Below are 18,464 nucleotides of genomic sequence, written 5' to 3'. Positions count from 1 at the left end.
AATAAAAAACCGAAATAGGATTTAATTTTTAACATGTTCGTTTTATTGAATTCCAAATACATTTTAGTTATAATTTTGTTGCTGCTTTTCATGTTCTTTAAATATGGGATTTGTATAGGCATTTAGGGGCTCTTGTCCCTTGTAAGTAACATCATCATCCAAACTGTTTCAACGAATATGATTTTTTATGTTTTGCCAATTAAACTTTCAATTATGTATATTGTTAAATAAATAGCTGTCTATTGAACTGGAGTCTTTCGTATTTGTTTTTTCGGAATATATTTTTTGTTTTGAATGAGCACACTGAAATATATACGTATATTTTATAATTTAGGTTAACTACCATTCAAATTATACAACGTGGGCGGGTGTTGCCAGAAAAGGGATCTCATATATTTAATTTTGATTTAATATTTAATAATTTGTATACAGTACTCTCTCAGTAAACACAAAGAATGTTTTATTGATTCGAAATATTTACATAGTTTAAAGTTTAAACGATTAATTTTGTATAGTTTACGGGTAAAGTATATCCCTACGGCTGGCCGAAGACATTGGTTTTGAATGGATCGAACGTCTATATCTTATCTTATACTGGTTGTGTATATTTGTCCGGTGTATAATGTACTTGTGCGCCTAATATTCTTTTTCAATGAAAGTATATGCGTTTATTTGAATGGCTTGCTCGGCGTTGTTAACATTATTTTAGTTTGGCTAAAATACGCTAGACTGGGAGTAGTTATTTTTTATAGTTTAACGTTATTATGCTTATATAGTGGTTGGCTTTCATTTCATTTTTGTTTCACTTTATGTACACTTAAGTTACTCACAAAAGCATTTACTGATGGCATTGGGCTACGAGTTACATAAATATATTCTTATTTACAAACTTTCCTTTTATGGTAAATAGTGTGAGTTAATTATATATATTGTACGTAAGCAAATATTTTAACCGTGGCTTTTGGGTTAACATATCTAATGTTATTATTGTCCACACAGCCCCGAGAGCTTCGAGTATCTCTCAAAAACGAAAACGGAAATAAACTCTGAACAGGTGAGACCCACTAGGAGTCTCGTATCCTGCCATCCTTTCGATTTTAAAAGTACACATATGAGTAAGTAGTTTCTATGACCTTATGTACAGAATGGAGTTTGAACTAGATTAATATTACACATACGCCCCGTGGCCAAAATCTGTTTCTATTGCCCTCTAAAAGCACTAAAAACTCTCGCCTATAATCGAAATAATATGACTTGATTTAAATAATATTAATTAAATATATGTTTTTTTTATTAACTAAGCTTATTTGTTAGGTATTGTCGCTTTCACAAGCAGTATTTATTGCTAACCTGTATCATAGGGAAAATGCAACTGGAAGGTTGTTCCAAGGGACTCCCGCCTACGATACTATAGTTAAAATTTGAATATATGTTTAAGCGCTATTTTTAAGTAGCTATGAGTATGAATATATGTTTGAGTATTTATTCGCTGCTCTGTACAAATTACGGGTAAGAATTGACTCTTTTAGTTAGAAAATTTTCACATTTTTAATACATAGTGATTTAATTGTGAATAATTTGAGTTATCTTTAAATAGTTATTCATAATTTTATCTAGTATAATACTTTAAGGATAATGTACACACGATACAAATAATTTTTAAAGAGTTCCATGTTCAAAAGAACACTCTAAGTTTCATATTTGGCAGTAATGTAATGCATATTATGGAGAAAACTAAAAGAAAACCATAATAAATAGTGCATTTTAATGAAATCAAAACAAAGGATAGTCGAGGGTGCGATTCAATAGTTAAATTTGTGCTCTTAAATTAAAGTTTGGTGCATAACTGAAATAAAAACTTAAAAATGTAACTACTGATTTGCTAAATTTATGTACAATATAATCCACAAAGTATGTTAAATTTTATAAATTTAATTGTTTAGAGAGATTTAATGATTTTTAATAAGTAATATAATATTTAGTTATTTATTGGATTCACAGGAAATTATAGTTTTGAAAAGATTATTATCCTGTAACCGAAAAAAGGGAAGTACTTGTGTAATAAAGTGAATCCTGTCCGAGCTTATGAAGACCAAGTCTGAGGTTATAGGCTCCTACCACTATATATGTACCTGTGTATTGTGCTTTCGTCATTCAACTAAAGTTTACTTGTTATTTGTAGAATACTTTTAGGTATACTCGATTAGCTAGTTTCAATTTTATGGTTATCATTCGTGCCGAACATCAACAATTGCTTAGATTTGATTAAAATGTTCTCGTGCTCGGAAATAGCAGCCAGTTCCGGCTGATCCTTGCGCCAAGGATATAATATCTTCAACGGTAATAAAACAGTTTCGCCCTTCCACTGGCCTCGTAGTTAATAGTTAACAACAATTATAATTAGTTAGCTATATATATATATGTATATATGTATGTATATTTCAGTATATATTTTATATACGTACGAGTATATGTTGATTCAAATATAATTATAGTATTCATTTTGGAAACGTGGTGCGTATCTGGATTATGTGGTTTGTGATATACAATTATTTTATATTCCAGTTAATTCCCTTTCTTGTGATTTTCCTATTGCTTTGCAATTTGTTTTTCCTTTTTCTTTTATTGGAGCTTGTAAATAGAAATTCGCGTTAGCCATGGCTTAAATATTTAGTATATGCTTTAGGCCAGTTTCTCTATCTGTATGTGTGTGGGTGTGTGTGCTAAATGCGGACTAACATGCGGATACATATGTAGTTTCTCTGTTAGGTACATAGTTTCATTGTGTTAGTGTGGCGTGTTGAGTCTATTCGCTGAAAATTCGATAGAACATTTTACTCCTTTGTCTCAGTTATTGTTAATTGTATCTATTTTTATGAAAAGGCCGTATTATCCTTTCAGCTACCCCAACAACAAAGAGAAAGAGAAAGGGGGAGAGTGGGAGGGAAGGGTTCATGGGTGGGTGAGAGGTTATAGGAGGTGAACTTTAACGACACACCAAGAACAAACAATAAACGTCAAACAATTTCCACTACAAACTAAAAGCTATGATATATGTATTTGTGACCCATTACTGCTGTTGTTGCTGGTAGGATTGCGGATCGTAGGACGGCATCTGACCCGCCTCCGGCTGTTGTCCTTGCGTGTAGCCATACGTGTTGGTCACGTCGCCGTACGACGGCGGGGCATCTTCCTCGGCGATGGGACCACTCGCGGCGGCCATAGCGAAGGGATTGTTGGCCACGTGCCCGGTGGCGCCATAACTAATAGCACCCGATTGCTGCATTTGGCTCTGTTCATTGTACTCGGGTGCACCCTATAATATGGAATTATCAAAGGATTCGATCAGAGTAGGAATCGTTACTAATTTTTATACATTTTATTGAATTGGCACAGAGAAAATGAAGCTAATAATATTTCGGGAAATTATAGTTATTAATGATTCACTCACTCCCCAATCCTAAAACAACAAATAACTTAATCGAAAAAAACAAAATTAGTGTACTTTTATTTTATATAAACATTTTTGTATTACAAACTTAAACAACTCAAGTTTTTAAATAAATAAATAAGTTCATAAAATATACAAAATCATACCATAAATAAAATATAACAAATTCTTTGAAAAATGCAATAAAATATTTCAGACTTTTTCACTCACAAATGAAGTCTCTTTCATGTAGTTGCCCACCATGCCTGCCTGGCTGGGATCGGTATTGGTAATGGCGCCCGCCGGCGGTGCCCACACCTGCTGCTCCTCCGGAGGCGGCTCCGCCCACGGCTGCAGCTCTCCGGAAGCAAAGATGCCATAGAAAGTGCAGCCAATCAGATGAACACAGGCGGCCAAGGTAAAGACAGTGGTCCAGCAGCCGGTGGGCTAAGATTAATTTTTAAATAAATAAAACTAAATTTTTACAAAGGCTGGTGAGCACTTACATTAGCTTGAATAAGACCATCCAGAGCATAGGGGACTATGATTCCAGCCAAGGTGCCAATGCCGTTGGAGAGACCCATCAAAATACTAGCATACCGGGGAGCAATATCCAGGTGATTGACATTGTAGCCGGAAATGGCAAAGCCACTGAAGGCCACGCCACAGGTCAGGGCAAACATGGCACCCGTCTGAAAGGATAAAATTGTTTTAAAAGGCTCCAAAGTAATAGGAATAGATATTTTATTGACCCACCGCCGTTGAGGAATGTGCCACAAAGAGGAAAAACAGACCCTCCATGCCAAAGCCGCCGCAGTTGAACAACTTCCTCACATTCGTGGTGGAGAGGATACCGTTCTTGCGTAGATGATCCGCCAGCATACCACCGAAGGGCACTATCGTCGTCATAATCAAATGGGGCAGCGACCCCACAAACCCGGCCTCCTCCACCTTGAAGCCGAACTTGTGCTTGAGGAACGATGACTGAAACAGAACCAGCAGATAGAAGTTCCAGGAGCGGCAGAAGTTGGCCACAATGATGGCATACACTGGCATGGAACGCATCATCTCCCGCCAGGGCGTTGTCTTCAGTGAAGGCATCGTGGGATGAGCCGACTCGCCTAGCGATTTCTCAATGTACTTCAGCTCGGGAATGCTAATTGCCGGATGCTTGCGCGGGTTCTCGAAGCACAACCAAATCCAGAACATGTACCAAATGATGCCGAACACGCCGTAGGCATAAAATGGCGCCTGATAGCCGACGGCATCCGCCAGGAGTCCGGAGAGGGGTAGTCCCACCACCACACCGGCATATGAGCCTGAAAAGGCCAACGTAGCTAGTCGGGAACGTTCCATGGGGGGTGCCCAAAAGCGCCAGATGCCATGGCAAGCCGGATACGTAACGCCCTGTAATATAAGGGGTTAAAGAATGGGTTTCTTAGAAACTAAAAACATCTAAAAATTCATAGGATATATATTCAGATACATATATACATAGGATATATATTCTTCCTTAGAACTCCCCCTCCGAGCAGCAAAGAAATGACAAACTCCCCAATAACACAAAGAAATCGCATTAAAATAAATGCTTTTGTTATTTTTTCTCTGCCGGGCAGGGATGTCCTCCTTCCCATGTGAAAGCTTAGGACATGTTTCCATTTCACATATTTGCTTTATCATAAAGGAAAATCTATCCCCCCTCCTTAGACGGAAGCTTCCCCTTTTTTTTTCGCAACATCACGCAGCCGTAATCCCAGGCTTTGATCTGTGGCAAAATCGAATTTGGTTAGCCGGTTAGATGGGTTGTCCTTACCTCGAAGAGTCCTTGCAGCACGCGCACACAAATCACCACATGACCGTGCATCAGCGTCATGGCAAAGGGCACAAACAGATGCAACGTGGCGGAGCTGACGATGGACAGGCCGAATATCTTGTTGGCCGGGAACTTGGAGGCGATGAAGCCGCCGGGAATCTGCGTCACCAGATAGCCCCAGAAGAAGGACGAGTCCACATGGCTCTCCACGGCAACGGTCCAGTTCATAAACACGGTCTGAAAGTACATCCGGGGTTAGTGACTTTGAATGGCAGCTCTCAGAAATCATTAAAAACAGCTCCAGGCATTTATTAACGAGCTCTGGCTCTGCATTTCAAATGTGCCTCGAACTGTGTACTGTGTGTGGGCGTGGTTTTTTGTGTGTGACTTTTATATGATATCCTGGCACACACCCTAATTGACAACGGCTTTCCGCCAAACGAAGCGAATTTGTTTGGCTCTTTGGATGCTCATTTAATTTTGTTGTGTGAGTTTAATATGTGACAGATGCGAAAAGAATTTATTGAGTGTAATATAATTTTAGACAAGTTTTAGCAAAAAGATAGATCTATCTTATTTCAGGAATTTTGAAAACGTCTTTAAAGCACGTATTTCACAGAAGAAATCACACTTTTTAAAATTCAATTGTTCCTGGAGCTGCCTTAAATTGTTTCTCTTATAAAATATATATAATTAATCACTCACTCCATTATGTTCTCCTTTGAGCTTGGCGGCCGACATATTGCAACGCATTCCAAAGGCAATCATGAAGCCCACACAGGCCATGGTGGCGATGGTGTACCGGGCCGGCATGCAAGGACACTCCGCCTTGCAGTACTTGTCGATCTTCCGGAGCGGCGGCCGCTCGATTTCCTCGAAGGAGGCGGGCGAGTCCGGGCGATCGTCGTCATCGTCGTAGGCGTGGCCGCCCCCTGGTCCGCGACCCTCCCGCTCACCTCCCTCCATCTCCTCATAGCCGCCGTGACCGCCATGGTAGCTCTGCGAGATCTCGAACTTCTCCATGGTTGGCTTTAGGCTAAATTATGAGGAAAGACAATGAAATAAAGTAAAAAAAGGTATATGGGAGGTATATATGGATAACTTTCTTGAACTATTTAGTTTTAAAATTATACCTAATCTACTCTCACCTTCCCTCATCCTGAACACATTCTTTTGTATTTGCTGAACACAAATCACTAATGCAAGACACGTTTTCTGGGTTTTTAGAGTTCATTTTTAGTTTTGCAGAAATTTCTCAAGTCGTAAAGCATTTGCTTTAATAATATAAAAATTAAAATAAATTTCTTCAGCAAATGTTTGTCACAAGAGTTTTAAAAGAAAAACTGTGATTTGAAGACCGTGTGGAGTCTTTAATTGTATTTGTCAAATAAATAGTGATAATTATTTGTTGAAATCTCTTGGAGACGCGCACATACAGTTTTTAATTAACATAAATTAATATATGTTTATTACTATGTGTTTATTGTTTATATGTTTATTATAATTAATATATGTGTATTTTATATGTTTAAAATACAATTAAGCTAAGTTTATAAAAGAACATCCGCAAAGAGCAAGTAAAAATACGACCGTTTCCCGTGACGCTTTTTTATCTGTGAGTTCTATTCAATTTTATTTATAAAATTGAAATATTTGAATACCTATATTATACCAACACTAGTTAACACAATAATAAAGGTGCCTTTGGAAATATATTCTGTTATTATTATAATATAAGCTTACTTCTGATTAAGTCAGAAAAAATAGGTTTTAACAAAATTTTTTTGTTTAAATTTCATTTCTTGTACCAAAAAAAAAGACTTTTAAAAAGATTTTCAAAATCATATAAATATACCAATTTTACCAATAATTAATATACAATAATGCTAGAATGTAAATATTTAACAATATTTTTTAAGTAGTAATTGTTGAGTGTTAAAATTTTAAGTAAAAATGGTGTATTATTATTTAAAATTTGTGGTATCTTTTTTAACGAATTTTGTAAGCTAGTGTAATTTTCGAAGAGTAAAGGTCTGGTCCAGTTTTTTGTCAACAAGAGAACACACACATATATTTTGGTAGATTCTTCCAAAAGCTAAAGAGATGTGACTCTTTGTGATTAAAGCCTAAGAGTTTTCTGAACAGTTCTTATCTAGCCTCTACATTTGAGGGTTCATAATTCTTGCCAATTAGGACTGCTTAAAAGCCAAATCAACAGGTCAACGAGGGGCGTGAAAACACACAAATATTTCTGGCTTGTTAACAGCAACAGCTGCCGTAACCCCCACCAATACCCACCCAATCCAAGGTGGTTGTTGTTTTTCGCCAAGGTCCCGAAGGAATTGCGGTGACTAAGGGGAGGAATTCCTGAGAGGAGTTCCCTTTTGTGTTTGTCGGAATAAAATTCAATTTTATTAAGTGCTGATAGCTTTGCTTTCGGGTATTTAAAGTTGATTGAACCAGGTGACAATCTAAAATCGCATTTCCAGATTTGATTTCAGAGGTAAACAGTGAAAAGAACTTGTCAGCCACTGATTGATGGATGGAATGGTTGTGGGTTAACTGCAATGCGGAGTGGGGTGAAGGTTAGGTGACCTAACCAGTCCTAACTAAATCCCCATCCAGCCATTTACCCAGGATAAGTGACACACCAGGCCTGAGCTAACTTCCATTTCATTCCACTCCCCCTTAGTCATTTTTCTTCATAAATATCCGGGGACAAAGACGGGATAAGTAAGCAATACAAACTAATAAGCAGCCACCAGCCGAAAACAAGCCACTACAGTGGATAACTTTGCCATCGAAGACGCCGACTGTCACATAACTCAAGCGTCTGCCGTCTGACGCCAAAGCTACCCTTGTCTGGTCACGCAGGACCCGCAGGATCAAGAGCAAAGAAAAAATTTCCAAAAAAAAAGGTCTTTTGCCTTGACCGACTTTAAGGCTGATGCCAATTTTGTACGCCCTTCAAGACATGGGCCTCATATTTATTACTGATGAACTTTTTCCGAAAATACTTGTATAATTATTTTAAAGATTTTATCAGATTAAAACTTATCAGGGTAACAGTTAAAATTTAAATAAAATCCTTCCCAAATCGCGATTTAATAGTCCCCATTCAGAGTTTTCTTCCTGATCCCGGGTGTATAGGACCATTTTTTTAGGTTTTTGAGTTGCAGTAGGAGCAGGACTGCTAGCGATAGAACTACCAGAAGTACGTCCTGGGATTTCTAAGTTTTCTTGATGGCTACCAGCAGCTGTCTAAAAAAACAAGAATTCAAAATGCGCACTTGCAATATTTCCTTGTGCTTAACTTACTTCCTGACTAAATGGCTTTTGTGGTCCTGTCTTTAAAATGTTAGCGCTGGCGATTCCCAGGAAAACGCTGGCACAGAAAAAAAAAATCACAATCTTTGGCGACATGCTTGGATCGACTGAATTTGAAGGTTTGGTTTTTCGCCAAACCGCAAGACTTGTTAGATTGAAAGTCATAATCTGATTCATGGTTTCACTTGAAATCGTATACATATACAATGAGTTCTAATCACTAACTAAAGCCATTCTTGAAACGTGTGTAGAATCACTATAAAAATTTTAATAAGCTAAAAATTCTTAAAATCACTTTAAGAACTTGTTGTGGACCTTTTTTGGATTTCCCAAAAGTTATATTGAAAAATGATCTCACAGTAGTTTGTTAGGCCAATGGTATTCTAAAAGAACCGAAAACATAGCATTTTTAAGAGATATTTTTTTCATATTTTGCTGGAAAAATTGGTTTGTACCATACTTAAAAAAATAGCGCCAAAATAGGTAACATAACTTCAAGTTACTCGAGTAAAGCCATTCATTAAAAGCCTTAACTACACTTTTTGTAAATATAAATTTGATAAAATTAAAATGAAAAACTGGTGAGAGCATTTTGTCCGTGTCTGTTCAATAGTTTTTATTATTCCCCCACAATTTGTTTTTTCTGTTTTGAAGTCTCGCCAAACTATGTATCTGAGGCGCTGAAGTTTCGCCTTGGCTTTCATTCGGGTATCTTGATAGTCAGTAAAAATGTTGCAGACTTTTTGGCGCCGCCTAGATTATAGCTAACTGGCGCCACAGACGAAGGATTCGCAGCAGCTCCTTCTCGCCTTTAAGACTGCCACAAAACGCGTCCATTAAATGTAAATGGGCCACAGCCGCAGATATCTATGTTAGCGTTTATATTATGGAGTGTATTAGTTTGTTTGCCTTGACATCGGAGAATCTTGGTGGTGGCTGGTTGTCAGCTACACGACCGCGTCTTCAATGACAATTCTAATTTCATTTTCACTGGCACTGGCAAGGATAAAGGAACTTCTTCAACTTGCTCCAGCTTCCTTGCCAGGGTGAGGCATTTCAATTTCTTTGCGCCAAGTGGCACTCGAGAACTTCAGCGGCAGAGACGAGCCGCCCACGCAACTGGCTCGTAAAAATCAATTTCATTTGCGTGGGCCCTCGTTGCAGCCCTTCGTTGGTATGCAACACATTCCTTAATGAAAGCGATGTGCCCACCTATTGTTCCAATTTCTAATTTACGCCCAAGGTCCTTGAGATATCAGTTAAACGCCGGAGTGTTGCATGCCCCCACCCACGTTCAATATGTGTGCACATTTCAGAACCTTTATTGTGTTTGAGAGTGCCGACTTTCGAATCCGAAGTGCCGGAGTTAAAGCTTCCGTGTGGACACGTGCTGGCTACGGCAACGTGCCCGGAATTCCTGAGGCATCGGTGTGCTTCGTTGGCATGCCAACGCGTCTATTGTCACCGGCACTGGAAGTCCTGGAAGGTCCTGCCACCCCCTTGTCCTGCCATCTACGTCTTTAATGACTTGTTAAGCATGCCAATAATTTTACAACTTTCCGGGCAACGCCACGTGCCCAAGTTTGGCGACGCCGGCTATTCCGGGCTTAGCACATCATCATTCTATATAAAAATAAGAACTCCATTCGCTATGGCCATTTTGGTTTGGTCCAGTTCAATCAACCTGGTGAGATGACCAGCCTTGCGTTAAATTAAAATTTTTTTATCCTTACTGAGGTCTATTGCTTTTGATTGCAACCATATTTCATTCACGGCTTTTGGGTTTTGTTTTGTTGGCTAGAGAGGGTTTTATTTTGATTTTAATTAAAAATAAATTATAGGTTTTTAACTTGTATGTTTCTTGGCTTAAATGCTTATCTATAGTCCGAAGAAATTTATAAAAAAAAGAAGGAGTTTAGCAATGTTAGAAATTGTTGAATTGTTGACAAGGTTCCACGATAATAAATATTTTTAAGCCTCGTTGACTTTCCATATTTTTTATTCATTCTTTTGGATTATGAATAAAATGAATCATATTCATTTTTCTGTCATATGAATAAAAATCGCTTTTCAAACTCACCCGCCAAACACGCCCGTGGCCTTCTCCTTAAACGCCGTCAATCCCTTCATGTTGCTGCTGTCCTAGAACCTTCTTCCCGCCAAGCGCTTCTCCCTGAACTCGACCTCCCCTTGGGATCTGGATCGCAAAGTCCGCCTAAGTCAGCGTCTGTCGTGCTTCGATGGCTTTTCCGCTGTTATCACTTGTGCGCATAAATGTACACGGATTTTTGTAGCCAACTTCACGGCGGATTGCCGTGTATATAAGCGTAGCGAATCGGCGGCGGTTAATTTCCGTGAAGCCGGCACAAATTTGATGACTCTATTTTCGGGTTGGTTCGTTTCGCTCAGAGGGGTCTCTTTAGTTGGCCGCCATCTATTTTTGATTTTCAGCTTGTCCTTCGTTACTTTTGCCGCCGGTAAATTGTTACATTTTCATTCACAGTGCCTGCAATAGAGATGTGTACTAGTTATTAATCTGGGTCCACCAATTTGTGTTCCCCGACTGATAAGAAAAAGTCTGGCATAATTTCGGCATTTTGCACATTTCGGTGTAAGCGGCTTATGTTCATAAATTTGCTTGGCAGGCGAAAGGGGATGATTGGGGATATGAGATCCGGGAACAGGACATGGTGAGCCGGGAAAGCGTTTTGTAAATATTTCTGGCTTTGTTAGCAACTTTGATTGCTATTTATGCTTCATTAGAGACTATCAAGTTTCAAAAAAAAAGAGTTGAATTCTATGTTTGCAGATTTTGAAAACACGAATAAGAACGGTCTAAAAAAAAGCGGTATTTTTTGTTGAAGATAAAAGTTTATTTTTAATTCTAAGAATCAGAACTGCTCTAAAGTTTTTTTCTTTTAGTTTCTCTAAAAGAAAAATAAAAAAGACAAGGAAATTTTATTTGTGTTTCAAAAATTTCTTTTCAAACCATTTTTTGCAAAATTTACCAATTTTTAAAACTTTGAAAATAAATGTACTGTGAAATGTACTATATCACTGTGAACGGCAGTGCAAGTACATATGTATGTAGATGACAAAAAGCCGTAGCCGTAGAACGATAAGGCTACAATATATAGCCGATATAGCCGACATATGTATTTATTGATCCATTTTTTAATCCAAGAATGTAACTGTTAGATACCATCTCCTAAATGGATGTAAATTTTTAAAAATATTCAAATAAAATGGAAACATCGAAATAAATTGATTTTTAGTTTTATAGATTCATATCAGGTTTTAAATAATGTAAAAAAATTAACTAAAAAATAATCTAAAATAAACTAAACTAAAAAAATAACTAAATAAGCTAAACTAAATTCCACATAAGAAAAAAAGATTCCAATTCCAAGTCTTCCTTCAAAAGCGTCTGTAATTTTGACCTTACTTACGTGCTGCCAAAGTGTTACGTAATCCATTTCGACGTTTTTCCCGATTATGTAAGCGTCTTTCCTTTGAAACTTAGAACACTTCTTTTTAGTTATTATGGCTTAAATTAATTCTCGTATTAGGCAACAAAATTTGTTAAGTAATATATTTTGTTGTTGTTGGTTAGGATATCACAAATAAGGTACACAGATAACAGATATAGCTTGATTATTATGCACTACGCGATACGCTGCAATGGAAATCGGTATTAGACATATATTTGGTATTAAAGTCTGGTGATATTTTTAATTGGAGATCCTTCTCACATTTTCTGAGCAACACACGCCCCGAAAAAAATAAAAACCAGAAACCAAAGCAAAAACTTTGGATAAACCAATTAAAAACTTAGAATGTGGGGACGACAACATTCAGACAGAGTTTGACCACGAGACCGACGGCACGACGACGACCAAGACCAGACCAGGACCCCGACGAGGACGAGGACGATGGCGATCCGAATCGAACTCTGTCTGAAGACTGTGTGACAGCCAGGTCACATTCAGCCGCGTTGTGGACCTCAATCGCAGAGGATCGCGTCGAAGGCCAGGTGGCCGTGGATACATAAGCCGCCATCTCTGCTGAGACCTCGACTGGAAAGCCATACATATACATTGTATTACATAGTATATGTAGGGTAGAGGGTGAGGGGGCCTAAGGGCCAACCCACGCCCCAACCCTCCATGAAGGGGCGTAGTATATACACTGGAATTTTTCGACCCCTGGAACACGTGAGCCTTTTTGCCCTTCAAGACACAAAAAATGGATTTTAACTGAATTTTTCGAAGGCTTAGAACTCGTTTTCGAATAATGATTAATTTCGTAGTATTATTTAGCTATTTTTAATTTTATATTTTAATTTATTTTTAACTATTTAGATATATTTTATTGCTATATACCCGTAACACCAGGCTCGCCTTTGGCCTCAGCAGGACAACGCACGAAGTGAAACTAACAGCGCTCGCATTCGCCTTTCTTGTCTGCCCGGATGGATAGTCCTGCCAAAGGACATTCGCATCCCCTCTCGCTCGAACCCAGTGTCGGCTGGGTGTGGTGAAAAGCATTCCACGGACAGAGCTGCGCAGGTGCAGGGCTCCGGATCGGGCTGTGCCGGAATTTCGTCTCAGGCATTGGTCGAGGGTGGATGGCAACAGTATCAAAGCGAGTCCTTTCGGTAGTCGGGGCACTTTGAACCACCTGGCTGGCAAGAACCAATCGGATTCCGGGAAAGTTCTCCTCTCCGGTAAATGGGTGGGCTGCCTGTCCGTGAATCTCAGTCGTGCGTTAAATACTGTTAGCATGTTGCCAGGACATTTCCTTTGTTTTTCGCCAGGCCCACGCTCACAGTCTCACATTCTCCTCGATTTCGGCCATTTTGAATTTTTGCTCTGCGGGATTTTGAGGGGCCTGAAAATCCTTCAAGCTGGAAATATCTACGATTTAAGGTTGATGTGCCAAAAACCATGCATCGATTTTATTTCTACATAATTCCTACATAATTCAAATGGCCAACAATTTTGGACATAATTGCATGGATATTTATTTTTTTTCAGTGACTTTAAGTACTTCAATCTATTTTTCATAGTTTTGGTCATTTCTATTCTTTTTCATAATTTTTTAATCATTTTATATTTAATTTTTAACTTTAAATATTAGTTTTGTGTGTTTCGAACTTCAAAATAGTTCGAAAATTGTTACCTAAAAATAATAGTTTAATAGCTTTCCAATACAAATTCATCAAGTGTTTCTCGATTCTTTAATTTATTTTGACTTAGATTACTTTGTTTCTATACACATAAGTAAGAAATATATATTTATACCCACGGAAAATGGTCTGAGAACTAAAGAAACTTATTTATAAACATCAGTACTGGAAAATATAGTTAGGTATTATTAAATATTGAATCTTGAAGTAAAATTAATTGAATTTCTACTTCTGAATCCTGAATTAAATTTTACTTATCTTTGAAATTTTTTTTTTTTGCATTTCAAAATGTTACAAACACTAAAATTTAATTTTTTTTTTTTTAAATTTTTTTTTACCTTTACTTTATTTTGGTAATATAATAAATTCAAATCTTTTTAACATAATGTTATCTAGGCCTTAAAAATGGTCGCCCTAATAAAAACAGAGCCTTATTTGAAGACCACTAAACCAAACTAGTTCCAATATCCTCTTGAACCCAAAATCTATAGGCACTTTGTGAAGTTCCCAGTCCACCAAGCCTTTCAATAATTTCCCCTTAACTCTGACTAGTAAAATAAGTCATTGAGGTGGTCCTTGAAACTTCTAAGCGCTTATGTTCCTCAAAGTTCCTCTTATGTTCCTCTTACCCAAGTATATGAGTATTGTATTTTGCCACTTGGGCAGCCAATAATCTCGGTCAACAGTGTGAGCAACTGCTAGAACTCCCACACTTCATTCAAGCTGGGCAATTCATAATCTCACTGGGACGACTGCAACTTCCGGAGAGGCTCAAATGTCCTGGCAACATTGCTAATACGCCGCGTGGACCTAACCCTCATAAGCATACGGCAAACAGGCAAACAGAGGCAACTCAGCCAAAAGCTATGATAAAATTGCAGAAGCAAACAGCAAAGCGAAATAAACAAGAAGCGGGACGAAAAAAGGAAAACCCGAACTGGGAAATGAAATGAAAATCAACAGAATAGGAAGAGCATATCCACTACGGATTTTCGCAATCGAAAAGGATACACGAAGCGGCAGACTGTAGGGCAGACATTTTCGCAGACAAGACGGCGGCAGGAACAATAACAAACAAAAAAAATAAATAAAAATAATAACAAAAACAGTAACAGAAACGGCAGCCACAAGAAAAACCTCATCTTCGATATTAAATTTCGGAAAATTCCCTTTCTTGGCAGCGTTTTGTTATTTAAACAAAGCGATTAAGGGTGCGCGGCCAGGCTCTAGCAGCAGCCTCTAAGAGCAGCATCCTCATTGATTGACGTAAATGAAGAATAATCGAATTGCGCTCATAAAACTCTAAACTAAGTGGCAGCGTTGTTAGGCGGCTCGAGTGTCAGCCTGTGTCCACAGTGCACAGTGGGAGAAAACATGAAATAAGCTTTCTATGCACTGCTTAATATGCACTGCAATAAATGAATTTTGAATATTCCAAATTAGTCGTTTAAAAGAATGCAAAATAAATGTATACATATATTATTATATGTATTTTAAAAACTCTGTAAAATATTTAAAACCTCTTTGAAACTTAGGGATAATTAATTTTCAAAAGTCAATTAAAAGGAAAAGTGAGAACAATCATTGGGGAGTATGGATTGAAACCCATACAAGGGAGTATGGTTTTAATGTATGGAGTTTTAAAGATCAACCTTTAATAGGATTAAAATCTTTATCAAAAATATATACTAATGAATATTTATATAATTAAGATATATATAATTAAGATATAATATATTTAATTAATATTGAAAACCATTCGTAAAACCATTGCTACTCTGTAGTCTTTTGAAGCCCACTGTAAACACCACTGAGTCTGTATCTGTTATGGGCGTGCTCATAAATTGTCAGCAAAAAAGTGTCAAACTTGAGTTGACAGCCCCAGCTAGAGATTCTCATCCTGATCCAGGAATCGGGAGTGGTGTCCTGGTCGTAGCTTTGCGTCTCTCCTACTCCGCCGAGAAACGCGTCAGCGGTAATTAGTGCAGCGTCGGCCGAAAGTCGTCTTCAATTTCATTGCGCCAGCGTAATCATCATTATCCTGTTGGGCTTGTTGTTCTGCTGCTGCTCCTGCTGTGTCCTTTTTCCCCAAACCGTCAACTGGTGATGTCGCTGCCTTTTGCACTAATTACAAAATAACTTTTGCAGCTTTTTGCTTTGGCAGAGCCGTGTCATCATTGTGTACTTCTTTCTATTCGGGGGATTCCCCACGGTGTCTATGATGTATGGCTTTTCGTTTTGTGATTTATGGCCGGATCGTGGACGGGGGCACCAAAGGATTACCGCAGAATAAAGGGTTTCCCAGAGTTTTTAATTACCAACTCGAAATACCCGAAAATAGGACAGACTTTAAAAGCAGAAACCATACTCGGATTAGATTCCGCAAACGAACACCGCAGAAGCATTCCCACAGGTTGAAGACAGAATCCTGAGAAGGGTGGGAAACGGATGAGCTTCTGTGGATCCGGCAGACTCACGCTGTCAATCCACATGTCCACCCACTCAATCACGAAACTAAACGCTGTGTGCTCGTCGATAAGCGTGCCACATAGTACGAGTAATAAAATAAATCCAAAGCGACCGGGAGTGGGCTGCCCCCGGGGCTGGAGGTTGAGGGGTGTCTCCCGTGCAAAGCGATTTCGCTTTCGTCAGTCTGAGATTTAATATTTATTTTTGTTTGTGTGCAAATAGCTGGAAGCGTGAGAGATAGGAATGAATGAAGCTACGGACGGAGGCGATGAAACCCGGAACCAGATTGGGGGTACTCGGGGTGTCTTTGAAGGATTTCTCTTTAAAAGCATGGATCCACATGAACTTTTGAAATATATTCTCGGTTTTCTCAAAATATGATAACAATATTTATTGACGGCTAAGTTTATTTATCGAACTTAGTAAGAAAATCTCTAATGGTATTTAAGTATTATTTTTAAATCTTAAATCTTGTCCATCTATTAATCAATTTTAAAAAGGAATGTCGTTTAAGTATTGAGAATTAGGTATAAAAAATATTTCCCAATTTAAGCCTTTTTGATGTTTTTTTTTTTGGGGCTTATGCAACTATTCAAATTTATATTAGGAATCTAATGATTTTAATTTACACTATTTTGAAAAAAATTTGATACCAGGATGCAGAAACCACAGCCAAATCATAAACAAAAATCAGACAGGCAATAAATTCATATTGGGAAAACAATTTTGAATACATTGCTAATCAAAAAGAATAAAGGTTAATAAAATCTCAAATTCGGAACCATTAATCTGGTTATTTTGGAGTAGGGTTCGCCGATGTAGGTTTTATCATCATTTCAACAAAGGCAAGTGATCCGTAAAACTGCTTTTTCCATAACCACTTCACTCCTTTTCCAGTCTCGTCATCACCCAATCTATATGGTCCATTCAGCGCACTGGAGATTTAAATGATTTTAGGTTTGAATTTATTTATTAGAATATCATTAATGCGTACCTGCGCCAACATAAATTATACCACCATCCACCGTTTAAAATTGCGCAATGTCCTTGGAAGTTATCATTGTCTTCATCGATTGTTGAAAATTTCATGTTCCTACTGAATTTAAGGTTGTCACCAGCGGTTCCAGAATATTTTCCAAGGGCTTTGAGCTTGTAAGATTCTTTTTCGCTGCCTATTTGGAACTCGTCATAGTGGGCGTAGGCGGAGTCTCCTCCGGCATCTCCGATCCTCACACAAAGTTCATACTTTGTCTTGTTGGTCAGCAAATGTAGTGTCTCCAGTCCAATGAAAAATTCTCGTTCGATTATACCGAATCCTTCTCTGTACTCATTCCAGGTGCGATTAAAGTCAACACTTCCATCGAATCGTCTTTGAATCACTATCCACCCAGAGGACGAGGCACAGCGCCCTTCGAAGGCCTTCATATCCTTTAGTTTGCTATGATATGTTTCACTCCGATTGTTTGACGGATCAGTCGGAAAATTTCTCTCTGCTTTGCAATTTCTAAGGTCTGTAGCGAGTCTTTCATATGAAATCTTTAGCCTTGCCAGTTCCTTATTTTGCCTACGAATTACAGCCTTTGTGTTTGTGATGTTAGCTTCATAATAAAATTTAGAATAATTTATATAATTATACATCGAATTATAGAACGAAGGGCAAAATTCATTGCAATTCTTTTTTTGGGCATCGTTATCCGTATCTGGCTCGGTTTGAACAATAGATACGTTGTGAGACTGAGTATATGCACTGACACAGTGTATGGCAATACACAGAACTATTACGTAAAAACTGAATTTCATTTTAAGCGTCTGATCTGAATCGCGAAAGATTTTGAAATGTTCCAATCGAAAATAATTTGGGTTCTGATGAGCGTTGGTAATCTCTAAAGCGCTCCATGGGCCCAAACAGTTCAAGTTCGTCACATTGTTATCAGACCAGGAACTAAAGGGTCAATATTGCCCGAAAATTTAATCATAAAACATGAATTTTTTAATTTGAAATTATAAATTCGTTTGTCAACCCGTAACTAGATTTGTTCATATAATAAATTCGGCAAGTTCTTAAAAATGGATTTAATTAAATAATTAAAAACAAACAAAAGACATTTATTATGAATCTAAGTAAAAATATTTATTGATTTTTAAATTTGATGAGCATTTTTTAAAGTTTTACGGATTGGAAGTCTAAATTCGCGAAAAAGTCTCTTTTCCAGATCCACACTATTTCTTAGCCCCTC

At 37.8% G+C, this 18,464-nt stretch overlaps 1 protein-coding gene across 5 annotated transcripts; it reads right to left on the bottom strand.

Moving 5' to 3' along the window:
* Positions 1-20: 20 nt before the first annotated feature.
* Positions 21-13,039, bottom strand: VGlut (Vesicular glutamate transporter). Of its 5 annotated transcripts, none has more exons than XM_017244366.3 (9): positions 12,953-13,039; positions 12,020-12,246; positions 10,651-11,076; positions 5,949-6,279; positions 5,244-5,480; positions 4,187-4,837; positions 3,937-4,122; positions 3,662-3,877; positions 21-3,316 (listed from the first exon to the last, which is right to left on the bottom strand). In XM_017244366.3, the coding sequence occupies exons 3-9, from the start codon at positions 10,698-10,700 to the stop codon at positions 3,071-3,073; spliced, it is 1,917 nt and encodes a 638-aa protein (XP_017099855.1). In that variant the 5' UTR covers positions 10,701-11,076; positions 12,020-12,246; positions 12,953-13,039; the 3' UTR covers positions 21-3,070. The 5 variants fall into 5 exon arrangements, with proteins under 5 accessions (XP_017099855.1, XP_017099857.1, XP_017099858.1 ...); XM_017244368.3 differs by lacking the exon at positions 12,953-13,039 and adding an exon at positions 12,323-12,569; XM_017244369.3 differs by lacking the exon at positions 12,953-13,039 and having other exon boundaries at positions 12,016-12,569.
* Positions 13,040-18,464: the final 5,425 nt, after the last annotated feature.

The sequence above is a fragment of the Drosophila bipectinata genome, chromosome 2L (assembly GCF_030179905.1).
Source record: "Drosophila bipectinata strain 14024-0381.07 chromosome 2L, DbipHiC1v2, whole genome shotgun sequence".
NCBI lineage: Eukaryota > Metazoa > Arthropoda > Insecta > Diptera > Drosophilidae > Drosophila > Drosophila bipectinata.
Note: the sequence above shows the minus strand (reverse complement) of the source record. Positions and strands in the feature narration are given on the sequence as shown.

What these genes read in the sequence shown, in the direction of transcription:
- VGlut (XM_017244366.3), bottom strand. Translation starts at nt 10,700, where the DNA reads ATGAAGGGATTGACGGCGTTTAAGGAGAAGGCCACGGGCGTGTTTGGC. An exon ending in GCCACGGGCGTGTTTGGCGG is followed by an intron (nt 6,280 to 10,650) that starts GTGAGTTTGAAA and finishes CTCATAATTTAG; the next exon opens with CCTAAAGCCAACCATGGAGA. An exon ending in TCAAAGGAGAACATAATGGA is followed by an intron (nt 5,481 to 5,948) that starts GTGAGTGATTAA and finishes ATGTACTTTCAG; the next exon opens with ACCGTGTTTATGAACTGGAC.